This window comes from Mya arenaria, chromosome 14 (genome assembly GCF_026914265.1).
Source record: "Mya arenaria isolate MELC-2E11 chromosome 14, ASM2691426v1".
NCBI classification, from domain to species: domain Eukaryota; kingdom Metazoa; phylum Mollusca; class Bivalvia; order Myida; family Myidae; genus Mya; species Mya arenaria.
This window is the reverse complement of record NC_069135.1, coordinates 2,944,448-2,970,081: the sequence shown is the minus strand read 5'-3', so window position 1 is coordinate 2,970,081 and position 25,634 is coordinate 2,944,448. Positions and strand designations below refer to the sequence as shown.

Genomic DNA, 25,634 nt, shown 5'->3' with positions numbered 1-25,634 from the left:
ATGATCATACAAGATGGTGTCATTGGCAGCTATTCCAAATGATAATGAAGTGTCTCTTATCTCTGGACAGTGTGTCTATGATCATACAACATGGTGTCATTGGCAGCTATTCCAAATGATAATGAAGTGTCTTTTATCTCTGGACAGTGTGTCCATGATCATACAACATGGTGTCATTGGCAGCTATTCCAAATGATAAAGAAGTGTCTCTTATCTCTGGACAGTGTGGCCATGATCATACAACATGGTGTCATTGGCAGCTATTCCAATTGATAAAGAAGTGTCTCTTATCTCTGGACAGTGTGGCCATGATCATACAACATGGTGTCATTGGCAGCTATTCCAAATGATAATGAAGTGTCTCTTATCTCTGGACAGTGTGTCCATGATTATACAACATGGTGTCATTGGCAGCTATTCCAAATGATAATGAAGTGTCTTTTATCTCTGGACAGTGTGTCCATGATCATACAAGATGGTGTCATTGGCAGCTATTCCAAATGATAAAGAAGTGTCTCTTATCTCTGGACAGTGTGGCCATGATTATACAACATGGTGTCATTGGCAGCTATTCCAAATGATAATGAAGTGTCTCTTATCTCTGGACAGTGTGTCCATGATCATACAAGATGGTGTCATTGGCAGCTATTCCAAATGATAAAGAAGTGTCTTTTATCTCTGGACAGTGTGGCCATGATTATACAACATGGTGTCATTGGCAGCTATTCCAAATGATAAAGAAGTGTCTTTTATCTCTGGACAGTGTGTCCATGATCATACAACATGGTGTCATTGGCAGCTATTCCAAATGATAAAGAAGTGTCTTTTATCTCTGGACAGTGTGTCCATGATCATACAACATGGTGTCATTGGCAGCTATTCCAAATGATAAAGAAGTGTCTTTTATCTCTGGACAGTGTGTCCATGATCATACAACATGGTGTCATTGGCAGCTATTCCAAATGATAATGAAGTGTCTTTTATCTCTGGACAGTGTGTCCATGATCATACAACATGGTGTCATTGGCAGCTATTCCAAATGATAAAGAAGTGTCTTTTATCTCTGGACAGTGTGTCCATGATCATACAACATGGTGTCATTGGCAGCTATTCCAAATGATAATGAAGTGTCTCTTATCTCTGGACAGTGTGGCCATGATTATACAACATGGTGTCATTGGCAGCTATTCCAAATGATAAAGAAGTGTCTCTTATCTCTGGACAGTGTGTCCATGATCATACAACATGGTGTCATTGGCAGCTATTCCAAATGATAAAGAAGTGTCTTTTATCTCTGGACAGTGTGTCCATGATCATACAACATGGTGTCATTGGCAGCTATTCCAAATGATAAAGAAGTGTCTCTTATCTCTGGACAGTGTGGCCATGATTATACAACATGGTGTCATTGGCAGCTATTCCAAATGATAAAGAAGTGTCTCTTATCTCTGGACAGTGTGTCCATGATCATACAAGATGGTGTCATTGGCAGCTATTCCAAATGATAAAGAAGTGTCTCTTATCTCTGGACAGTGTGGCAATACAGACACACTTTGGTGAACAACTGAATTTACCACGAATAAACTGTTGGCTCACTTCAATATAAAACTATTTACAACGTAACAAGTAATAATTTACAAGTCATTGTCCATATTAAGATATACATTACGTATAAACGAACATTTTAGACAGTAAATGGTTGACCTATGCACACAACTCCAACCTACACATAATAAGCCATTAACATTTATTTACATGTAAGTTATATATGTAATAAGATAAACGAAAACATTAAGTACATGTACATCAATATTTCATATCAATGAATCTGGAAGGGTGACAATCTTTCCAGCAGTACGACACATGATGTCAACACTTTCTATGTGTATACTTACAACATTTGGTGTTGCATGACCTTCTTATGTTAACGACATAATGTCTTTTGACAAGCCCCGATTTTTTTTCTTTTAAAGAGAAATGATGCATTGTTAATCAACGGAATGTGAAATTGAAAATATTTTGGTAATATCTCTACACATTTTCTTATTCAGAGTAACAGTATGTACATTTTTAAACAATAAACCCCATTAGTTAGTAATTGAACTAATGTAACTAGTAACATATACAAATTTAAGTAATACACAAACATACAAAACAGTTTATCATATATGTAAGTGCATTTGCGTAAAACACAGTGCCCTATCACTATTTATTACCAGAATACTAGTCAATAAAGGGGTTTAACTTGTAACTGGCACCCCGAAACCTTGACCCATATATCTCTAAATTACTAACCATACCACAGGGAATACTTTGAAATACAAATAGTCTTTTAACTCATGTTAAATATGCACAAAGAAAATTACCATGGCCTATTCACTCAAATAAATCAAATAAATTAAAACTAAATGTTTTGTTTAAATAAAATAAAAATATACACAACAGTTGCGAGGATGAGAAATATAATTTAAAGTCAAAATGTCAACATATCACAGATCCAAGTGTCATTAAAGGGATTAGACACCAAGTGATCCAATTGCAAGAAAAACAGAAAATTGTCAAGAACTAACATAGAATTGATATCTTCGTGAAAAACACATTGAACCTTACTTTCTGATGTAACACATTGCTTACAACACATTTATTTTCGCAGCTTTTGCAAATTTTCCTTTTCGATGATCTACTGGGTTTGTCTACCCGGTTAATCCAAGGGTTAGAGACAGTATATTATCATTATCATCACTCATCACATAACTTTCACATGCCAAATATACACATTTCAATGGCTTTCCAAAAGGATGAACACTGCAAGGAAGCAAAAAACTGCTGCGAAACAATGTAGACACGGAGCTCGACAGAGAAGCTGTTTTTTAACAGGGAGACTCAGCTGAGACTGTGTGTGGGGCCAACAAGGCTGTTGTGTTTATTCTGTAAACAATGTAAAATGAGGTATTATCTTCATACTACTTCAAGCTCGTATTGACAATTCTAGCCTTGTCTTGAGGAACAACGGTATTTACCAATTTTGGTGTCTTGTCCCTTTAACAGCACAGAAATCAAACTTAATGAAAATAAACAATAATATGTATAATATAAATAAAATTAAAACAAGAGACCTGTGGAGCAAATACCAATGCTCATCTATTATTTACAAGTTGAAATACAGCACAACTCTTTAATGATTAAACTGAGAGTTATGTCTGGGTTAAAGCCCAGCAACAATGAAACAAATCTTTGATAAAACCCTCACTTTACAAATAGACAAGCATTTATGATTACTTTGTTCAAATTGTTTTTTTTATTATGTTAACAATTACAATGAAAGAGAGTTATTTATTTCAAATAGAAAATATCTAAGAAATGAACCATTTTTTTCTTTACATTGCAGCATGTTCCTTTCAAATGTGTTCCAGTCCTACATGTATACCAGTCCTACATTTATACCAGTCCTACATGTATACCAGTCCTACAATTTGATATCAGTCCCAAGTGTAAATACCAGTCCTACATGTATACTGGTCCTACATGTATGCTGGTCCTTCATGAATACTTGCCCTGCATGTATGCTGGCCCTACATGCATACCAGTCCTACTAGTATACTGGTCTTACATGTAGATGGGCCCTGCATGTATATGGGTCCTTCATGTACACTGGTCCTGCATGTATACCTGGCCTACATGCATACCAGTCCTACAAGTATACTGGTCTTACATGTAGATGGGCCCTGCATGTATATGGGTCCTTCATGTACACTGGTCCTGCATGTATACCTGCCCTACATGCATACCAGTCCTACAAGTATACTGGTCCTACATGTATATGGGCCCTGCATGTAAACGGTTTCTTCATGTACACTGGTCTAACATGTATACCAGCCCTACATGCATACCAGTCCTACAAGTATACTGGTCCTACATGTATATGGCCCCTGCATGTAAACAGTTTCTTCATGTACACATGTCTAACATGTATACCAGCCCTACATACACACCAGTCCTACAAATATACTGGTCCTACATGTATACTGGTCCTACAAGTATACTGGTTCTACATGTATACTGGTCCTACAAGTATACTGGTCCTACATGTATACTTGTCCTACATGTATCATGAGTTGATGCATTACAACAACAGTTAAAATGAACACTTATGACACATTGATAATGAAATGGGAGTAAATTACCCTACTAAATGATATCAAGAAAACCACATCTACCTGCCAACAATTGGTAGTTGTTTAAAGCTGATCAATAAACATAACTCTGCTTCTATTTGGACTGCTTTTAAAGCAATATATTAAACAGATCATTTTTTTTTATATTATGGCCAATATAATTTATTTACACAATGACATAGTTTCTTCTGTGGCAAAGGACATCAAGTCTATGACATTATCATGATAATCCAAAACAAGATCAGCAAAAAAATCTACACTTTAATACAAGGAATGTATAAATCACATCACATTATCAATAAAAAAATGGCGACTATAATATTGGTGTAAAATGGAATGTATAAATGATGAGATAAATAAAATGGCTCCATTGTCAAACATAGTTATTAAGCAAGCTGAAAATGATTGAAACTGGTTTTTAACTTCAAATGCTATGAACTTTTTGTGAATATTGAATTAACACATGTTTTTCAAAGTGTTGATCTAAGTGTTGATCTATCATTTTAAAGAACGACACAGTATAACACTTCCGTGTTGGGACCATACAGCATATAATACATCACATACTGCACCATGTAGTGCAATATGACTTAAAGCTGGTATCAGTGATATATAAGATACAGATGTATAATTATTTAAGCAAGTAACAAATGTAATACACATTTTCAAAAAGCTATACTGGTACATGCTTGACAAAAATCCTCTGTATTATATCATGCATTTCCTACTGCGTTCAATGGTATTAATAACATTTATAGTCAGATATACAGTAAACATAGGCCCACACTAAAGACGCAGAATAATGAATGCTATAACGACTATCATACTTCAATGAAATAGTAATGCCACTAAAACACTAACTAGAACCAAACTGGACTGTCTTCAAAATGATGTATAAATTTGGACTAGGTCCAGTTTTGGCCAAAGTGTAACTATATTAATATTATAATGTTCTACAGTCCTAACACAATCAGCACACTGCTACATATCGCCAAATATTCCAGCAAAAGTTTTACGGAGGTTTTTCATGGTGTCCTCCTCCCCTTCCTTCGACTGTCCTCGGGGCATCTGTCTGGGTGGTTGTCCTGGCTGCTGCTGGCGCTGCTGCTGTTGTGGGTCCCCAGGCATTGGAGGAGGGCCTCGGTGAACCATGTTGTGTGGAGGGGGGCCACTGAAATAGGAAAACCTTTAATTAATTGATGCATTAACCACTGAAATGTTTCATGTCTTTGCTATAAAAAGCATTCCCTTATAACTTTGATACAAAAAAACCCCTCCAAAACAACTCTGCAATGAGAGAAGTGTAAATCATCAATTTTATAAACTACTGTCAGATTTTACATAGGAATTAAATCACTGTAGTCTTCCCTTTCACTTAAGTATTGATTGCATTTATGTGTGTGCTCTTGCTGTATGAACAATGTAAGGATGGCACTTTAAGGCAAATTCAATGAAGCCCACTACTAAGAAATTTGCAAAAGCTCTCTCCTGTGCTCAAACAGCATGGACACACATAAATGTACTAAATCCTGATATTTACTTGTAAAATTCATCTTGATAAAAAAAAAAAAAGTATTTGTTGTTAAGAACGACAGCGACAGTAAATGATAAGAACAGCTTTATACAGCTAATGTCCTAGTAATGACAGTTTTAATGTCTTAGCAATACATAATGATGTTCAAAGCTATGGAGGCGGTTTCAAGCAGGGAAAGCCAAGTACAAGCTTATTGAAATTTCCAACATATGGGAAATTTGCTTAAAAAACTACATCAAGCTCAGACTCATTTTGTTCTTTGATGAAACTTTAATTTCTCAGAGTGTCTTAATAGGGTGTTAAACATCGGAAGCAGAGATCAATGATTGTGTAATTTTAGGAGCTTACTTTTCAACTGAAAGCTTCTAACATCTATATCTAGAGCTATCACAGAAGAGAAGACTACCCCCACATGCTGCCATTCTAAGATTTTCAATACAGCCAAAGTATGGTGTGGCATGCGACACATAATCTAATGTTGGTGAAAATATTTCCAAATCCCTACCTGAACACTTATGGACTGGACATAAAACACTTTCATCACTAATGCTCATATAGAACAAGAGCTGTCACAGTATGTGGCGAACGCCCCCGGAATGTGACATTGACCTATGAACAAGGTCAATATATGAAAAGTTGATCTTGCCTTTACGTGTCAAATACATAATTATGGCAAGTTATTTTAAATTGCCACTGGACATAAAAAAATACCACCCATACTTGACAACCTACACTCTTATGTCCTTATATTCAACATTCCATTGTGAATAAACACTAAGTGTATCTTTCACCTTAGAGGTAGAGACATGGGTCATGCACGCAACACATCGTCTTGGTATGTCGAACACATGTGGCAAGTTATTTTAAAATCTGTCCATACAAAAAAAAGTTACAGCCCGGACATGACAACCTATACTTTATGTCCTTATATGCAGCATTCCATTGTGAATAAACACCTAAGTGTGACCTTGACCTTAGATGTAGGGACACGGGTTTTGCACGCGACATATCGCCTTGGTATGTCGAACACATGTGGCAAGTAATTGTCCATATAAGAGAAAGTTACAGCCCGGACACGACAACCTATACTCTGTGTCCTTATATACAGCATTCCATTGTAAATAAACAATAAGTGTGACCTCGACCTTAGAAAAAGGGACACAGGTCTTGCATGCGACACATGGTCTTGGTATGTCGAACACATGTAGTAAGTCATTTTAAAATATGTGCATACAAGAGAAAGTTACAGCCCGGACACAACAACCTATACTCTATGTCCTTATATGCAGCATTCCATTGTGAATAAACACTAAGTGTGACCTTGACCATTGAGGTAGGGACACAGGTCTTGCACATGACACATCGTCTTGATATGTCGAACACATGTGGTAAGTTATTTTAAAATATGTCCATACAAGAGAAAGTTACAGCCCGGACACGACAACCTATACTCTGTGTCCTTATATGCAGCATTCCATTGTGAATAAACACCTAAGTGTGACCTTGACCATAGAGGTAGGGACACGGGTCTTGCACGTGACATGTCGTCTTGGTATGTCAAACACATGTGGCAAGTTATTTTAAAATCTGTCCATACAAGGGAAAGTTACAGCCCGGACACAACAACCTATACTCTATGTACTTATATTCAGCATTCCATTGTGAATAAACACTAAGTGTGACCTTGACCTTAGAGGTAAGGACACGGGTCTTGCACGCGACATGTCGTCTTGGTATGTCAAACAGATATTAAAATCTGTCCATACAAGAGAAAGTAACAGACCGGACAAGAGTTATTGAGCCGGACACAGGGAGGGACGAACAGATGGACAGTGCGATTTTAATATGCCCACCTTTGGGGGCATAAAAATAACTGACAAAGTTCTGAAGCATGTAGTGACCTTGACCTTGAAGCTAGGAATCGGGTCTTTGGGCCAATACATAGTCACCTTATGGTCATCTCCTACAAAAGTTAAGCTACTGTATAATAAATATTTACTCTGCTTGACATTTCAGTCATCAAAAATAGGCCACAGGTTAGCTACAGGGTGGGAGTAAGGGAGAGTGATAGATTGAAGTCACAATGGGTTGGAGTTGTTCTTTACTATCAAATACCTTGTGGTGGAGGTCTATTGGAGGACAGGCATGAATTGTTACATGTAATTGCTGCTGCTACTGTTGGGTGTGTCAAATCTAAGTTTTGGAGATCTCTTAGAGTGTTGCCCAACAGTGGTGTGAGGCAGTCCCTGGTTGGGGCCCAGGGGGCATGTGCATGAGGTGTTACCTACCATTATTGCTGCTGCTGCTGTTTTTGATATTCCCTCTGTTGGGTAGGTCTCTAGGGGTGTTTCTGGGTGTATGTATGCACCCCCACTGTGGAACCCTGGGTAGACATGCTTGAGTTGTTACATGTAATTGCTGTTGCTGCTTTTGGGTGGGTCCCATCGATTTTGGAGGTCTCTGTGAGTGTTGCTCAGCTGTGGTGTGAGGCAGTCGCTGATTGCAGCCCTGGGGGCAGGGGCATGAGTTGTACCTACCATTATTGCTGCTGCTGTTTTTGATATTCCCTCTGTTGGGGTTGTCTCTAGGGGAGTTTCCGAGTGTGTGTGTAGCACCCCCACTGTGGAGCCCTCGGTGGACATGCGCGAGTTGATACGTAATTGCTGCTGCTGCATCGATTTTGGATTTCTCTATGAGTGTTGCTCAGCTGTGGTGACAGGCAGTCCCTGGTTGGGGTCATGGGGGCAGGGCATGCATTTGTAACTTACTGTTATTGCTGTGCTGCTGATTTTTATGTCTCCTCTGTTGTGGAGGTTTCTTGAGGTGCTGCTGGGTGGTTGGTTGTGTGTGTGTGTGCGTGCGTGCGTGCGTGCGTGTGTGTGTGTGTGTCAGGGAACCCCCGGGTGGAGCTCTGGGAGAAGAGTGCAAGTTGTTACATACCGTAATTGCTGCTGCTGCTGTGGGGTTGGTCCCCTCTGTTGTGGAGGTCTCATGGGGTGTTGCTGGGTGGGGGCATGAGGCAGCCCCTGGGTGGGGCCCTGGGGAAGAGGGGCGTGAGGCGGAGCATTAGGGCCATTCACCTGAAGTTATATGCAATAAATATGTACAAACATTTCAGAATTAGGCATTTCTTTATATCAGAATAGAATAAAAATATGCATGTTTATTTGATCAAGTGTTCATTACGTGAAAAGAATATGTGAGTTTTTATTTCAATTTAGTATAAGCATACGGCAATTTATTTCATGAAAATACATTGAATAAAATATATATCATTGATAAAAGCTTAAGGGTTGAGGTGACAGCTAAAAGCATATCCCACAAGTATTACCTCTCTCCATTTTCTTGCATTAATGTTAACTGAGAACAACATAATTGTATAATTACAAACAATGCTTCTCTCAAGCCTTTCAGGTAGTGGAATAGGCTCTTTTTCAATGCTGATTGGTTGATACTTAAGAAAAAGAAAGTATGGAATATGTAACATGGTGTAAAGGATAGATGCAAATATGATAGTATAAATCTGGGGACTGGTTTTTACTCAAACTACAAAGAATCGAGTAGACCTGGCATACTTTATTTGGTAAAATAATTTGGAGGATATGAATTATGAACATGTTTGAGATATGGTTTTCTCCCACCTCAGATAAGTAGATACAATAATTTAACCATGCAAGAAATTCTTATCTTGCCCACGGGCCAAGATAGACAGACTGTCATCTGTAGCATCATGGAAACCATGTCTTGTGGCAATATTTAGAATGCTAATTAATTATTTCTTGTTTCAAATGTCACCATAAAACAGTTTTCATGCACATTTCAAGATAATCTGAATCACTGCGCGCATATCCATGACAACCACGAATTATCGCATATCCATACGCATTTATTTTCACTAAGCACAAAAGAGTTCCAGCAAAAAATACATATTTTGTTTAACTGAGGTGGGAGAAAAAGCATCTACCATAGCCGCTCAATTTCAAATTCACATTTCCTAATTTTAGGACACCCAGTTTGTTGATAAGTGTAATTTCTATAATTAAACGACAATAACTCTTGAGTGACAACAGTGATATGACAGGTTATTGAACTTGTCTGAGATAATATGCTTATACACATTCTGACCAAATACGGAGGTGATTGGACAAATACTGCAGACAACACAAATTTAAGGTGAATTTTACAATTAAAGGGCAAAAACTCTTGAGTGATTGAAGTGATATGAATTGTTATTGAACTTGTCTAAGATATTATGCCAGTACCCATTCTGACCAAATAGATAATCAATGAACAAAGGCTTCCGAATTTTAAAACAGCGTATGAAATGGAAGTTTGGATAGTGATAGGTTGAGTTATTAGTATACGGTATATTGTAGAAGAATTGTCTCTGCTGATGATAGATGTTGCAGTGAAAGAAATGGCTTATTTTTTTTTGTTGATTTAATTTGACAACATTGTCAGATGGGATCCTTAGCAAATTTAAGTGAATGAAAGAAAGCATTCAGCTTTGCTAAAAGTGTGTATTTATTATCGAAAAAAATGCAACAAAACTAGGTTTTATATATGGGCAATTAGAAATTGTAGACAATTCATTTCTTGTATATTTAGGAAAAAGAAGCAGCCTTTATCATAACTTTTTATCAAAAAGAAAAGTAACTGAAAATAACTCTTATGTGTTTTGTTTCCATCAATTCTAACTAACCCAAGTGGTTGGGCGGGAACTATTTTTTCTATTATTAGTAACAGTGACCTTGACCCCGACCCCCAAAAAGCAATCCAAAGCTAACTCTTCACATAAGCTACATACACACCAACTTTTACTACAATCCATCAATTCTTACTTAAGTGATTGGGTGAAAACCATTTTTCAATTTTAGGAACTGTGACCTTGACCTTGACCCCCTCCCCCCCCCCCCCCCCCCACACACACAAAAAGCAATCCTTAGCTAGTTCTTATCAAAAGCCACTTACACACCAATTTTCATCACGTTCAATCAGTTCTTACTTATGATAGTTATTAGGCGAAAACCCTTTTTCTTTTCTTAGTAATAGTGACTTTGAACTTGACACCACAACTCTTAAAAGCAACCCAAGCTAGCTCTTCACATAAGCTACCTACACATCAGCTTTAATTACTATCCATCAATTCTAGCTCAAGTAATTTGGGGGAAACAATTTTTCGACTTTAAGTAACAATGACCTTGACCCTGACCCCCTCAAAAGCAAACCCAAGCTAGCTCTTCACATAAGCCATTTACACACTAATTTTCATTAACATCCATCCATTCTAACTTAAGTTAATTGGCGGACACAATTTTTCTATTTTTGGTAACAATGACCTGGTCCCAACCTTCTCAAAAGCAATCCCAAGCTAGTTTTTCACATAAGCTACCTACACACCAAAAGCCCATGTAACAACAAGGTAAGTTGTTGCAGGTGCTTTTTGTTTTTACAAACACATCGGTTATGTACCTGTTGTTGTACCAGTCCCTGCTGTGCCCGAGGGTCGGGTGGTCTCTGCTGGGCACCAGCGGGCAATGGAGGCCTGTTGGGCTGGGAGCCAGTCATCGTCTGGCCAATACTTCCTGTTCCCAGTCCAGAACCATTCCCATTCATGGTGTAGCCAATCACAGAACTGGTGTTGGAAGATTTGCTGGCAGGGAGAGGAGGAACACAGATGACATTGATTGCTTATGACTCGAAATTGGAAGACAACCAGTTAATCACAAATAATGCAAGTTTCAGCACTTCTTTTATTGCCTTCTTCCGGGGAAATCTGCTTAAGACGTCTGGCATGGAGTAATCTTACAATTTAGTAGAACTTGCAGAGGAAGCATACAATTTCTTTATTGCATTTAAAAGTCTTATTATATTTTGATTCATTCTTTGGAAAATGAATTGTCTTGCACAAAATAAATACTTTGCAGACATTTTAAAAGCTATCCAACAATCAATTATGTTCTATCCTAGCCTTAATTTCTTCTGGAATCCAAACATAACAAGTGTAAGTATCTCATTCAGCCAAATTACTTACTTTTTTTGAGACTAAATAGAAACAGTTTGATATCATAAAAATAATTTCCATAAAAGTCTGAACACTCCTCAATATTATACCAAAATAAAAAGTGTGCTCAACATGCTCTTGTTATGAGACTGACTTAAGAATGTTCGAGAAATTCTGGCCTGCTGTATTTACACTTGGAGCTTCAAAATTCTGTAAAAATGAGCTTTAAGGTGGTACATACTATGTCCTCTACCAGATACCTCCTTTTCAGAACTCAACTCTCCTATAACTGTTAATGAAACATTGTGTGCTTTTTTTAAGAAACATTAATTTTTGTATAAATTGTAATAAACAGATAAACAAATTTATCCCTGCTAGTTGTCCTTATAAATGGTGAATAACACAAGAATCCATACCAGGAATTCAGTACTATTTTTACTTTATGTAAGGTTTTTATTAATTTCACCAAATCAGTTTTTGGTGTATCTCACAGATTTACCGTTTTTTCAACTTTTTTATTTTTTGTCTTGGAAATTGCAAATTTTTGCATAAATATCTGCAAACCAGTGATAGAAGACAGCTGACAAAAGATCAGATCGCAGAATCTCATATTTCCATTCCAAATTTAATGTTTTACGGCTTAAACCGTAACTAACGGTTTAAGAAAAATGCATAAAATATAAATTTTGGAGCGGAAATCTGAAAATCTGCAATCTGATCTTTTGCCATCTTTCTTTTATCATTGATTTGCAGATATTAACGCAAAAATTTGCTCGTTTCAAAAATAAAAAAGTTGTCAAAACGTTCAATCCGTGAGAGTGCAGCTTTAAAGAATATTTTGTAGCCAGTACTAATCACCTATAAAGTTCAAAATGAAGGTGGACGCCGAAATCCTCCCATCCATGGCTCTGTTCACGCACCATTGTCAATATTCCCCTCCAATGATAACAATAAACTTAAGTGATTGGTAACATACATGTTGGTGTTGACTGGTTTAAGGAATGCCTGCATCTTGGCGAGGGTGAGCTCCGCTATGTGTTTCCTGTCCTCTTCCTGGCTCTCCCCCAGTAACGTCATCGCACTGTCATTAATCTGCAGATCAGACAGCATAAATTTGGTGAAGTGTTTTCAATGTTTATTATTAAAATTAAAGATAATCATTAATACGTGCAAAATCAAAATAAAGAGAATATCTTATCCTATTCCATGTTAGTTATATGTTAAGTGTGACAATAGACCTATCTGTACTTGAAGAAATGTGACAAAGTAAATTTTACCTTACAATCCATGCAACAAAAACCAGTAACAGCAAACAATTTTTTGACTTGATGTAATCTGTTCATGATGCACCTTTAATTAATTTGATGGCCTCCACTACCTACACCAACAATGTACTCCTTACCTTGTATGGCCTCCACTACCTACCCCCACAATGTACTCCTTACCTTGTATGGCCTCCACTACCTACCCCCACAATGTACTCTTTACTTTGTATGGCCTCCACTACCTACCCCCACAATGTACTCCTTACCTTGTATGGCCTCCTATACCTACCCCAACAATGTACTTCTTGCAATCCTTGCCCTATATGGCCTCCACTACCTACCCCCACAATGTAGTCCTTACCTTGAATGGCCTCCACTACCTACCCCCACAATGTACTCCTTACCTTGTATGGCCTCCACTACCTACCCCCACAATGTACTCCCTGCCATCCTTGCCGTATATGGCCTCCACTACCTATCCCTACAATGTACTCCTTGCCTTGTATGGCCTTCACTACCTACCCCTACAGTGTACTCTTTGCCATCCTTGCCCTGTATGGCATCCACTACCTACACAGACAATGTACTCCTTGCCATCCTTGCCCTCCATGGCCTATACTACATACCCCCACAATGTATTCCTTGCCCAGTATGGCCTCCACTACCTTCCCCCACAATGCACTCCTTGCCATCCTTGCCCTATATGGCATCCACTACCTACACAGACAATGTACTCCTTGCCATCCTTGCCCTCCACTACATACCCCCACAATGTACTCCTTGCCATCCTTGCCATATATGGCCTCCACTACCAACCGGGACAATGATCTCTTTGTCATCCTTGCCCTATATGGCCTCCACTACCTACCCTTACAATGTACTCCTTGTCTCCCTTGCCATATATGGCCTCCACTACCTACCCCAACAATGTACTCTTTGCCATCCTTGCCCTGTATGGCCTCCACTACTTACCCCAACAATGTACTCTTTGCCATCCTTGCCCTGTATGGCCTCCACTACCTACCCCCACAATGTACTCTTTGCCTTGTATGGCCTCCACTACCTACCCCAACAATGTACTCCTTGCCATCCTTGCCCTGTTTGGCCTCCACTACCTACCCCAACAATTTAATCCTTGTCATCCTCGCCCTGCATGGCCTCCACTACTTACCCCAACAATGTACTCTTTGCCATCCTTGCCCTGTATGGCCTCCACTACCTACCCCCACAATGTACTCTTTGCCTTATATGGCCTCCACTACCTACCCCAACAATGTACTCCTTGCCATCCTTGCCCTGTTTGGCCTCCACTACCTACCCCAACAATTTAATCCTTGTCATCCTCGCCCTGCATGGCCTCCACTACCTACCCCAACAATGTACTCTTTGCCATCCTTGCCCTTTATGGCCTCCACTACCTACCCCAACAATGTACTCTTTGCCATCATTGCCCTTTATGGCCTCCACTACCTACCCCCACAATGTACTCCTTGCCATCCTTGCCCTGTATGGCCTCTACTACCTACCCCAACAATGTACTTCTTGCCATCCTTGCCATATATGACCTCCACTACCTACCCCAACAATGTACTCTTTGCCACCCTTGCCATATATGGCCTCCACTACCTACCCCAACAATGTACTCTTTGCCACCCTTGCCATATATGGCCTCCACTACCTACCCCAACAATGTACTGTTTGCCTTGTATGGCCTTCACTACCTTCTCCCACAATGTACTCCTTGCCATCCTTGCCCTGTATGGCCTCCACTACCTACCCCCACAATGTACTCCTTGCCATCCTTGCCCTGTATGGCCTCCACTACCTACCCCCACAATGTACTCCTTGCCATCATTGCCATATATGGTCTCCACTACCTACCCCAACAATGTACTCCTTGCCAACTTGCCATACTGTGAAATCATTAATGTTCGTGGGCATGAAATTTCGTGGTTTGCCGAAAAAAAAAAAATTCGTGGGTACTTTAATTCGTGGATTTTCATTTTTGAAAATAAAATAAAATCGAAGATGCGATCGTCCTAGATCGACTGCATAATATCCACGCGCTGGCCCGTGATTTCCGTCTTCTACGTCACTCCGTTTATGACACTCGCTAATGTGGTACGACATGCCAATTAGTGCATATACCCATGTCACTTATCGATTCAATTGGAAATAAGGGTAATAAAAGAGGATGTACCCTGATCATAAATACAGATAGGGGAAGCCATTGAATGCCAATTAAGAATTTTGCAAACTGTGAAAACACCGAAAAGGTGCGTATATTGTCACGTTCGGTGCTTAGTAACCTTTAATGTGCTAGTAATCGATTAATTATTTCATTAAATAAAAAAAATCGAGTACAGACACTCATCACGCACATCTTGTAAACTTGGAGATTTTCATTCTTTGTTAAAGGCAGTTATAATATATTAACAGAATAATGATCGTAAGTTATACAGTTAGACAGGTTTTAACATTGTATACTGCGACCTCTGTAAATAATACATGTATACTAGAGTATGTACGTAACAAGGCAATTGAAAAAGTGAATAAAGGGTTTATATTTCGTGGGATCTTGAATTCGTGGATCACCCAACCCACGAAAACCACGAACATTAATGCCCCACGAACATTAATGATTTCACAGTATATGGTCTCCACTACCTACCCCGACAATGTACCCTTTGCCATGTATGGCCTCCACTACCTACCCCAACAATGTACTCCTTGCCATGTATGGCCTCCACTACCTACCCCAACAATGTACTCTTTGCCATCCTTGCCCTGTATGGCTTCCACTACCTACCCCAACAATGTCATCTTTGCCATGTATGGCTTCCACTACCTACCACAACAATGTACTCTTTGTCACCCTTGCCATATATGGCCTCCACTACCTACCCCAACAATGTACTCCTTGCCATGTATGGCTTCCACTACCTACCCCAACAATGTACTCTTTGCCATGTATGGCTTCCACTACCTACCCCAACAATGTACTCTTTGCCATGTATGGCTTCCACTACCTACCCCAACAATGTACTCCTTGCCATGTATGGCTTCCACTACCTACCCCAACAATGTACTCTTTGCCCTGTATGGCTTCCACTACCTACCCCAACAATGTACTCTTTGCCATGTATGGCTTCCACTACCTACCCCAACAATGTACTCTTTGTCACCCTTGCCATATATGGCCTCCACTACCTACCCCAACAATGTACTCTTTGCCATCCTTGCCCTGTATGGCTTCCACTACCTACCCCGACAATGTACCCTTTGCCATGTATGGCCTCCACTACCTACCCCAACAATGTACTCCTTGCCATGTATGGCCTCCACTACCTACCCCCACAATGTACTCTTTGCCATCCTTGCCCTGTATGGCCTCCACTACCTAACCCAACAATGTACTCTTTGCCATATATGGCCTCCACTACCTACCCCAACAATGTACTCTTTGTCACCCTTGCCATATATGGCTTCCACTACCTACCCCAACAATGTACTCTTTGCCATATATGGCCTCCACTACCTACCCCAACAATGTACTCTTTGCCATCCTTGCCCTGTATGGCCTCCATTACCTACCCCAACAATGTACTCCTTGCCATATATGGCCTCCACTACCTACCCCAACAATGTACTCCTTGCCATCCTTGCCCTGTATGGCCTCAACAACAACGACATCAAGTCCTCCAAATATTTTACAGCACTCATCGACCCACATTTTGTACCTACAAGGAGATATAGAATTGGCCATTATAAGTGGTATCACTCTATATGATTGATAAATGCCCCCAATAGCTGGGCTATGGAACTGTTGTTTGATCTTGACCTTGAGCTTTAAGCTGAATTTTCAAGAAATACATAGACCATCTACTTTGAATCATATTCATAATTTTAATGTACATAATATATCAAAGATATCGCTCAGGCAAGATGTTTACAGACAGACTGATATCATCTTGCATGACAAAATAGACACACAGATCCATTTGTCAGCCTTTTATTCTTTATTGATCTACTCAATAAGTCTTGTGCAAAGGCGTAAAGAATAATTTCAAGTTCTAAAGGTCTAATTAAACTAGATAATAATTTGCTGAAAACTTAATTTAAGTTTCAATTTGAGACGTTATTGTGATATTATGTAACAACAATTTGCTTAAAATGAAGAAAAGTAAAACTAAGCTACAGTCATTCTAAGTATTGGATACACTTTAACTAAAAGTAACAAAGCACTGGCACTGTTTCTCTGTACTGCTATGAAATGCTCTCATACACCAATACCATAAAATATGACCCACGATCTCTACTTATTCCAGCTGTAAATAAATATAACATAACAATTATGTCAATATGAAGAAAATATGAGGCAATAATGACAGAAATCAGCCAACATAAAAAGAGAAATATAGGACAGACTATTGACAGAATATAATACTGCAAATTGGATGTGTCAACAACGGTCATTTACTGACCATGAAAAAAGTGCATGCTATGTTTGGAGACGCTTCACCAGCTGGTTCAAAAGCGACACAAAAAGCAGCTAGATGCCCTTATCTCACTGGGATTTTTTTCTGGCTGACCAAGAGGAATATTTCAATCTTAGCCAGAGTAATGGGACTTAGTTTTCACCATTTTGTAACCATTTCAACGATCCCTATCATTACTGTTTGGGATGTTGCCAGCATCAACACCAACAACACCATCACACCATGGTGAAGGATGGGTCTAAGGACTATTACAATACGTTTAAATGGCATTTTTTCTTCGTAAATGATGCACACTATACTGATAAACATGAAAAGCTCTTCCATACCTTTCGTTAACCTGGACCTGCTCCAACATGGCCGAGCCAGTATTGGCCTTCCAGTTACCAGATATAGACTTTCTCCTGAAATATAAATCCATGATTATTGCACAATTGCTATTCAATCACTGATCATTCAAATGTTTGTATTTGTAAAAGCAAAAAGGTGTTAAGTGACACAAAGTGAAGAAGCAGATGAGACCCTTTTTCTACCACCCCAGATAAGAAGATCCAAATATTTGGCCATCCTTGTCCTAATCCTTAGATTCATAAGTACCTGTATTGAACTATTTTTTTTATTGTGATCACGCAATTACCTCCCTTGTAGAAGATCTTCATCTGTAGCACCATGTAAACCTTATCTGATGGCAATATTTAAAATCCAAATATATTAATTCTTGCTTCAAATAGCAAAAGGAAAGGTTTTCATGCAGCTTTCAAGAAATAATGCTGCACTGTCCTCAGAACTATAGAACAATTAGACTATTGCAATATTTTGAAACACTTTGCGCATATCTATGACAACCACAAATTATCCCATATCTATACACGAATTATTTTCACAATGCACAAAAGAGTACCAGCGTAAAATACATTTTAACTTCATTCTGTTTGACTGAGGTGGGAGAAAAAACTCATGGCGGCTTGTGTAAGATAGGTTCATCCCAACCCTCAGGAAGGATGTTCATCCCTCCTTTCCTCTATCATGCAGTATCAATACTCAGCAGTGCTCCAGCTAGGCCTAAATGACAGGTTCGGGCACTCTGCTGCCCTTTTCCAGCACCCTGCTGCCCTTTTTACTACATCCTGCTGTGCCCTTTTGTTTGACAGAGTCAATTGACAGAAATAAGTACAAAATTAAATAAATACATACTATTTTGACACTTAAGTAAAGATAACAGCTATTAAAAAAAGTATTCATAACAAACTATTAGCATTGAATGTAGTTCAACACTGTGATACACACTAAGAATTGAACATTGGCCCTTGCAAGTGCCCCATTAATGCTTATTCAATGCCCATCAAAGTGCCCTTTCTGACCTAGTACCCTGCCCTTTTCAAATTCTGACTGGAGCAATGACTCAGATATTTCCTGCAACTTTACAAATTGCATCTACCTCATAAACATACAAAACAACAATATGGTTGTTGCTGGGCAGTGTACTACTGGAACATAGATATGCTGTTAACAACAATAAAGTTTCGTTGATACCAGGGGATGAGAATAAATTTATGGTTATTAAGTACAAGTAAAGACTTTGAACATCATGCCATAAAAATAAAATGAATTACCTTCACTCTAAACGATGAGATCCAGATATGAGATGGAATAAACACAACAGTTGGAACATAAAACACAACATCTACAAATAGAACATGAATAACAAAATAAAATGTGGGGATTAAACATCTAAATTTCATCATGAAAGTAGTAAACATTCTGATTACTAACCAGATCTGTTACAGGAGTGACGAACAACCCTATACGCTTCCTGGACACAGGAATGGTAAACTTTACCCCCATACGCTTCCAGGACACAGGAATGGTAAACTTTACCCCCATACGCTTCCTGGACACAGGAATGGTAAACTTTACCCCCATACGCTTCCAGGACACAGGAATGGTAACCCCCCATACACTTCCCAGACACAGGAATGGTAACACTAGGCCTTTGAAAAGATGCCATAACTATGTCAAACATTATTGGTTTGTAACCTTAGTCAAAGATGACCTGTAACTTGTAGTGTCAAACATGTCTACCAAAACTTATTCAATTCCATAACCTGTCATAAAATATTGAGTAGACAAATTTTGCAAATTCTTAGTTGAAAAGAGGCCCAAACTACCTTAACAATTAGTAGTTTCTTAAAAAGCTTGACCTATATTTTATGGTGTTGAACCAACAAATGATTACATCTGTCATCCTGACACTCTTTTTTTGAAATTCTAAGTTAAAAAGGGGAAGTATGTGATGTTATGTTTGTAATGTCCATAAAAAGATTTTGTTTGTAACCAAAATCGAACTTGACCTTTATTTTATAATGTTTAACATGCATACCAAATATTATTCAAAACAGTTGATGCTTTTAGGAGGTTTTTTTGGACAACACCCTCAGAGCAACCAACCTTCAAGCTCACTCCCATAAACCCACCAAACATCATTTTGTGGGAGAAAATTAATCAAAGGTTTACTTGTAATGTCAGATTGTTAATCTAGATTCTTTTCTCAGAACTGAAACTAATGTTTGCACAGAAACAGGATTCAGAAATAAACAAGTACATTTCCTATTGCTGAACGCCTACAGGATGTTCAGATTTTTTCAGGATCATAGATTTATATTACAACTTTGCTAATGCATTGTAAACAAGAGAGGGTAAATAAAGCCAACTAATTATGAGGTTTTGCACAATTTAAAAACAAAGATATATTAGAATAATTTGGCAAAATACAGTGGCAAAATACTCTCTTACGAGCAAAATAAATCAAAACTACTCACAACTTTTCACACAGACCCATCCTACTTACAAGAAGGCCTTGTAATGGTTGCCTATCTTCTGTATGTGGATGTCATACTTGGACTCAATGTATTGCTCAGTGGCTGCATATGACTTTGAGAGGGCGACCACGCTGGCAATGTCCTGGAACTGGTGGTGCGTATCAATCTTTACCTGCAATACCAATGAGTGGCATATTGACACACCCACACTACTGATGTATTTTTTTCCACCCACCAGTAAGTAAAGCTATCTAATTATTGTAGAACATTGTGCCCCCACTGAACCCCTTTTTTGTCAGAAATATTCTGTAGACTGCATTGACATGTTTAAAGAAATACAGTAGCATTGACCTTAAGCTTCTGACCACAAGAGAATGGGTGTCATCAACTGCTCAAGTACAACCTTCAAATGAAGTTTCATGGTCTCAGGTCAAAATGTTCTTCCTAGTAGTGAGGCATACACAAGTTTAATAACATGGTTGAGCGTTGACCATGGACTTGACCGTCGATCTACATACACTGAACCCATAATAATAAGGTTCAATTATTGATAAAAGGCAACCTACCATCGATATTTCATGAAAAACACTGTTGACTGTGACCTTTGACCTTTACCCCCCCCCAAGGTGTTTATCGTCCGGTCAACATACCCGTAAACCTAACCACTGCAGTTTCATCATTTTACTTCAAATGTTATTATGCATACAAAGTTTTTATTATGCATACAAAGTTTTAAGTTATCACTCTAACAAGACCAGGTCTACCGTTGGACTGACAGCACCAGTTCTACCGCTGGACTGACAACACCAGTTCTACTGCTGGACTGACAACACCAGGTCTACTGCTGGACTGACAACACCAGTTCTACTACTGGACTAATAAGACCAGGTCTACCGCTGGACTGACAACACAAGGTCTACTGCTGGAATAATAAGACCAGGTCTACCGTTGGACTTACAACACCAGTTCTACTACTGGACTAATAAGACCAGGTCTACCGTTGGAATGACAACACCAATTCTACTACTGGACTAATAAGACCAGGTCTACCGTTGGACTGACAACACCAATTCTATTGCTGGACTAATAAGACCAGGTCTACGTTGGACTGACAACACAAGGTCTACTGCTGGACTAATAAGACCAGGTCTACCGTTGGACTGACAACACCAGTTCTACTACTGGACTTATAAGACCAGGTCTACCGTTGGACTGACAACACCAATTCTACTGCTGGACTTATAAGACCAGGTCTACCGTTGGACTGACAACACAAGGTCTACTGCTGGACTAATAAGACCAGGTCTACCTTTGGACTGACAACACCAATTCTACTGCTGGACTAATAAGACCAGGTCTACCGATGGACTGACAACACCAATTCTACTGCTGGACTAATAAGACCAGGTCTACCGTTGGACTGACAACACCAATTCTACTGCTGGACTAATAAGACCAGGTCTACCGATGGACTGACAACACAAGGTCTACTGCTGGACTAATAAGAACAGGTCTACCGATGGATTTAAAACACAAGGTCTACTGCTGGACTAATAAGAACAGGTCTACCGATGGACTTAAAACACAAGGTCTACTGCTGGACTAATATGACCAGGTCTACCGATGGACTGACAACACCAGGTCTACTGCTGGACTAATAGGACCAGGTCTACCAATGGACTGACAACACCAGGTCTACTGCTGGACTAATAAGACCAGGTCTACCAATGGACTGACCAGACCAGGTCTACTGCTGAACTAATAAGACCAGGTCTACCGATGGACTGACAACACCAGTTCTACTGCTGGACTAATAAGACCAGGTCTACCGATGGACTGACAACACAAGGTCTACTGCTGGACTAATAAGACCAGGTCAACCGTTGGACTGACCAGACCAGGTCTACTGCTGGACTAATAAGACCAGGTCTACCGATGGACTGACCAGACCAGGTCTACTGTTGGACTAATAAGACCAGGTCTACCGATGGACTGACCAGACCAGGTCTACTGATGGACTGACAACACCAGGTCTACTCCTGGACTAATAAGACCAGGTCTACCAATGGACTGACCAGACCAGGTCTACTGCTGGACTAATAAGACCAGGTCTACCGATGGACTGACAACACCAGGTCTACTGCTGGACTAGTAAGACCAGGTCTACCAATGGACTGACAACACCAGTTCTACTGCTGGACTAATAAGACCAGGTCTACCGATGGACTGACCAGACAAGGTCTACTGCTGGACTAATAAGACCAGGTCTACCAATGGACTGACCAGACCAGGTCTACTGTTGGACTAATAAGACCAGGTCTACCGATGGACTGACAACACAAGGTCTACTGCTGGACTAATAAGACCAGGTCTACCAATGGAGTGATAAGACCAGGTCTACCGATGGACTGGCCAGACCAGGTCTACTGCTGGACTAATAATACCAGGTCTACCGATGGACTGACAACACAAGGTCTACTGCTGGACTAATAAGACCAGGTCTACCAATGGACTGACCAGACCAGGTCTACTGCTGGACGAATAAGACCAGGTCTACCAATGGACTGACCAGACAAGGTCTACTGCTGGACTAATAAGACCAGGTCTACCGTTGGACTGACAATACCAGTTCTTCTGCTGGACTAATAAGACCAGGTCTACCGATGGACTGACAACACCAGTTCTACTGCTGGACTCATAAGACCGGGTCTACCGATGGACTGACAACACCAGGTCTACTGCTGGACTAATAAGACCAGGTCTACCAATGGACTGACAACACCAGTTCTACTGCTGGACTAATAAGACCAGGTCTACCGATGGACTGATAACACCAGGTCTACTGCTGGACTAATAAGACCAGGTCTACCGATGGACTGACAACACCAGGTCTATTGCTGGACTAATAAGACCAGGTCTACCAATGGACTGACCAGACCAGGTTTACTGCTGAACTAATAAGACCAGGTCTACCGATGGACTGACAACACCAGTTCTACTGCTGGACTAATAAGACCAGGTCTACCGATGGACTGACAACACCAATTCTACTGCTGGACTAATAAGACCAGGTCTACCGTTGGACTGACAACACCAATTCTACTGCTGGACTAATAAGACCAGGTCTACCGATGGACTGACAACACAAGGTCTACTGCTGGACTAATAAGAACAGGTCTACCGATGGACTGACCAGACCAGGTCTACTGATGGACTAATAAGACCAGGTCTACCGATGGACTGACCAGACCAGGTCTACTGATAGACTGACAACACCAGGTCTACTGCTGGACTAATAAGACCAGGTCTACCAATGGACTGACCAGACCAGGTCTACTGCTGGACTAATAAGACCAGGTCTACCGATGGACTGACAACACAAGGTCTACTGCTGGACTAATAAGACCAGGTCTACCAATGGACTGACCAGACAAGGTCTACTGCTGGACTAATAAGACCAGGTCTACCAATGGACTGACCAGACCAGGTCTACTGCTGGACTAATAAGACCAGGTCTACCGATGGACTGACAACACAAGGTCTACTGCTAGACTAATAAGACCAGGTCTACCAATGGACTGACCAGATCAGGTCTACTGCTGGACTAATAAGACCAGGTCTACCAATGGACTGACAACACCAGGTCTACTGCTGGACTAATAAGACCAGGTCTACCGATGGACTGACCAGATCAGGTCTACTGCTGGACTAATAAGACCAGGTCTACCGATGGACTGACAACACAAGGTCTACTGCTGGACTAATAAGACCAGGTCTACCGATGGACTGACAACACCAGTTCTACTGCTGGACTAATAAGACCAGGTCTACCGATGGACTGACAACACAAGGTCTACTGCTGGACTAATAAGACCAGGTCTACTGCTGGACTGACAACACCAGGTCTACTGCTGGACTAATAAGACCAGGTACACCAATGGACTGACAACACCAGTTCTACTGCTGGACTAATAAGACCAGATCTACCGATGGACTGACAACACCAGTTCTACTGCTGGAATAATAAGACCAGGTCTACTGATGGACTGACAACACCAGTTCTACTGCTGGACTAATAAGACCAGGTCTACCAATGGACTGACCAGACTAGGTCTACTGCTGGACTAATAAGACCAGGTCTACCGATGGATTGACAACACAAGGTCTACTGCTGGACTAATAAGACCAGGTCTACTGATGGACTGACAACACAAGGTCTACTGCTGGACTGACCAGACCAGGTCTACCGATGGACTGACAACACCAGGTCTACTGATTGACTGACCAGACCAGGTCTACCGATGGACCAACAAGACCAGGTCTATTGATGGATTGTCAACACAAGGTCTACTGCTGGATTAATAAGACCAGGTCTACCGATGGACTGACAATACCAGAACACTAGAGGTCTACAGATGGAATGACCAGACCATGTCTACTGACAGACCAACAAGGTAAGGTCTATCGATGGACTTACAACACTACAGGTCAACGGATGGATTGACCAGAACAGGTCTACTGATGGACTTACAACACTAGAGGTCTAGGGATGGAATGACCAGATCAGGTCTACCTATGGACCAACAAGATAAGGTCTATCGATGGATTGACCAGACCAGGTCTACTGATTGACTTACACTAGGTCTACGGATGGAATGGCCAGACCAGGTCTACCAATGGACCCACAAGATAAGGTCTATCGATGGATTGACCAGACCAGGTCTACCGATGGACTAACAACACCAGGTTACAGATGGACTGACCAGACCAGGTCTACCGATGGACTTACAACACCAGGTTACAGATGGACTGACCAGACCAGGTCTACCGATGGACTTACAACAACAGGTTACAGATGGACTGACCAGACCAGGTCTAATGATGGACTTACAATCCCACAGACTGATTGACATATCACCTTTTGTAAACCTTTATTCTTTGAAGGGGCATACAACTCACTGCCACCATAACATAACCCGAGTATTAATTGATAGAAAAGCAATTTAGAGCCTGTCTGCATTAGTATCAAAACCATACATAAGGATTGCATCCTATTTTTTATTAATTTAAGAATAATAAAACAAGAACACAATAAATTTTTAATTAATAATACATCTTAAGTTCAATACAGAAAAATTACAACATAAGACTGTTAAGTACTTAAAATCATTCATCATACCCGGGTACAAAATTTGATTTATGTGCAGAGTGCTTTACCTTTCCATGTCCGCTGTGGGCGTGGCCGATCTTCACCACCACAGGGAATTTGGGTGTAATGAGCTGAAATATCCAACATTGCATTTAAATACTTGTGGGGTGGAACACATTATAATTATACATG

At 40.1% G+C, this 25,634-nt stretch overlaps 1 protein-coding gene across 1 annotated transcript in view; it reads right to left on the bottom strand.

Annotated features, from left to right (window-relative positions):
- Positions 1–689: 689 nt before the first annotated feature.
- Positions 690–25,634, bottom strand: part of LOC128216955 (synapsin-like) — a 73,754-nt gene continuing 48,809 nt past the window's right edge. Inside the window, exons 8-15 of the mRNA XM_052923717.1 lie at positions 25,511–25,573; positions 20,323–20,465; positions 17,804–17,878; positions 16,616–16,718; positions 12,690–12,805; positions 11,182–11,362; positions 8,650–8,789; positions 690–5,346 (exon numbers count right to left, since the gene is read on the bottom strand). Coding sequence (XP_052779677.1) covers positions 5,157–5,346; positions 8,650–8,789; positions 11,182–11,362; positions 12,690–12,805; positions 16,616–16,718; positions 17,804–17,878; positions 20,323–20,465; positions 25,511–25,573 — 1,011 coding nt within the window. The 3' untranslated portion in view covers positions 690–5,156. The remainder of the gene's footprint in view (positions 5,347–8,649; positions 8,790–11,181; positions 11,363–12,689; positions 12,806–16,615; positions 16,719–17,803; positions 17,879–20,322; positions 20,466–25,510; positions 25,574–25,634) is intronic.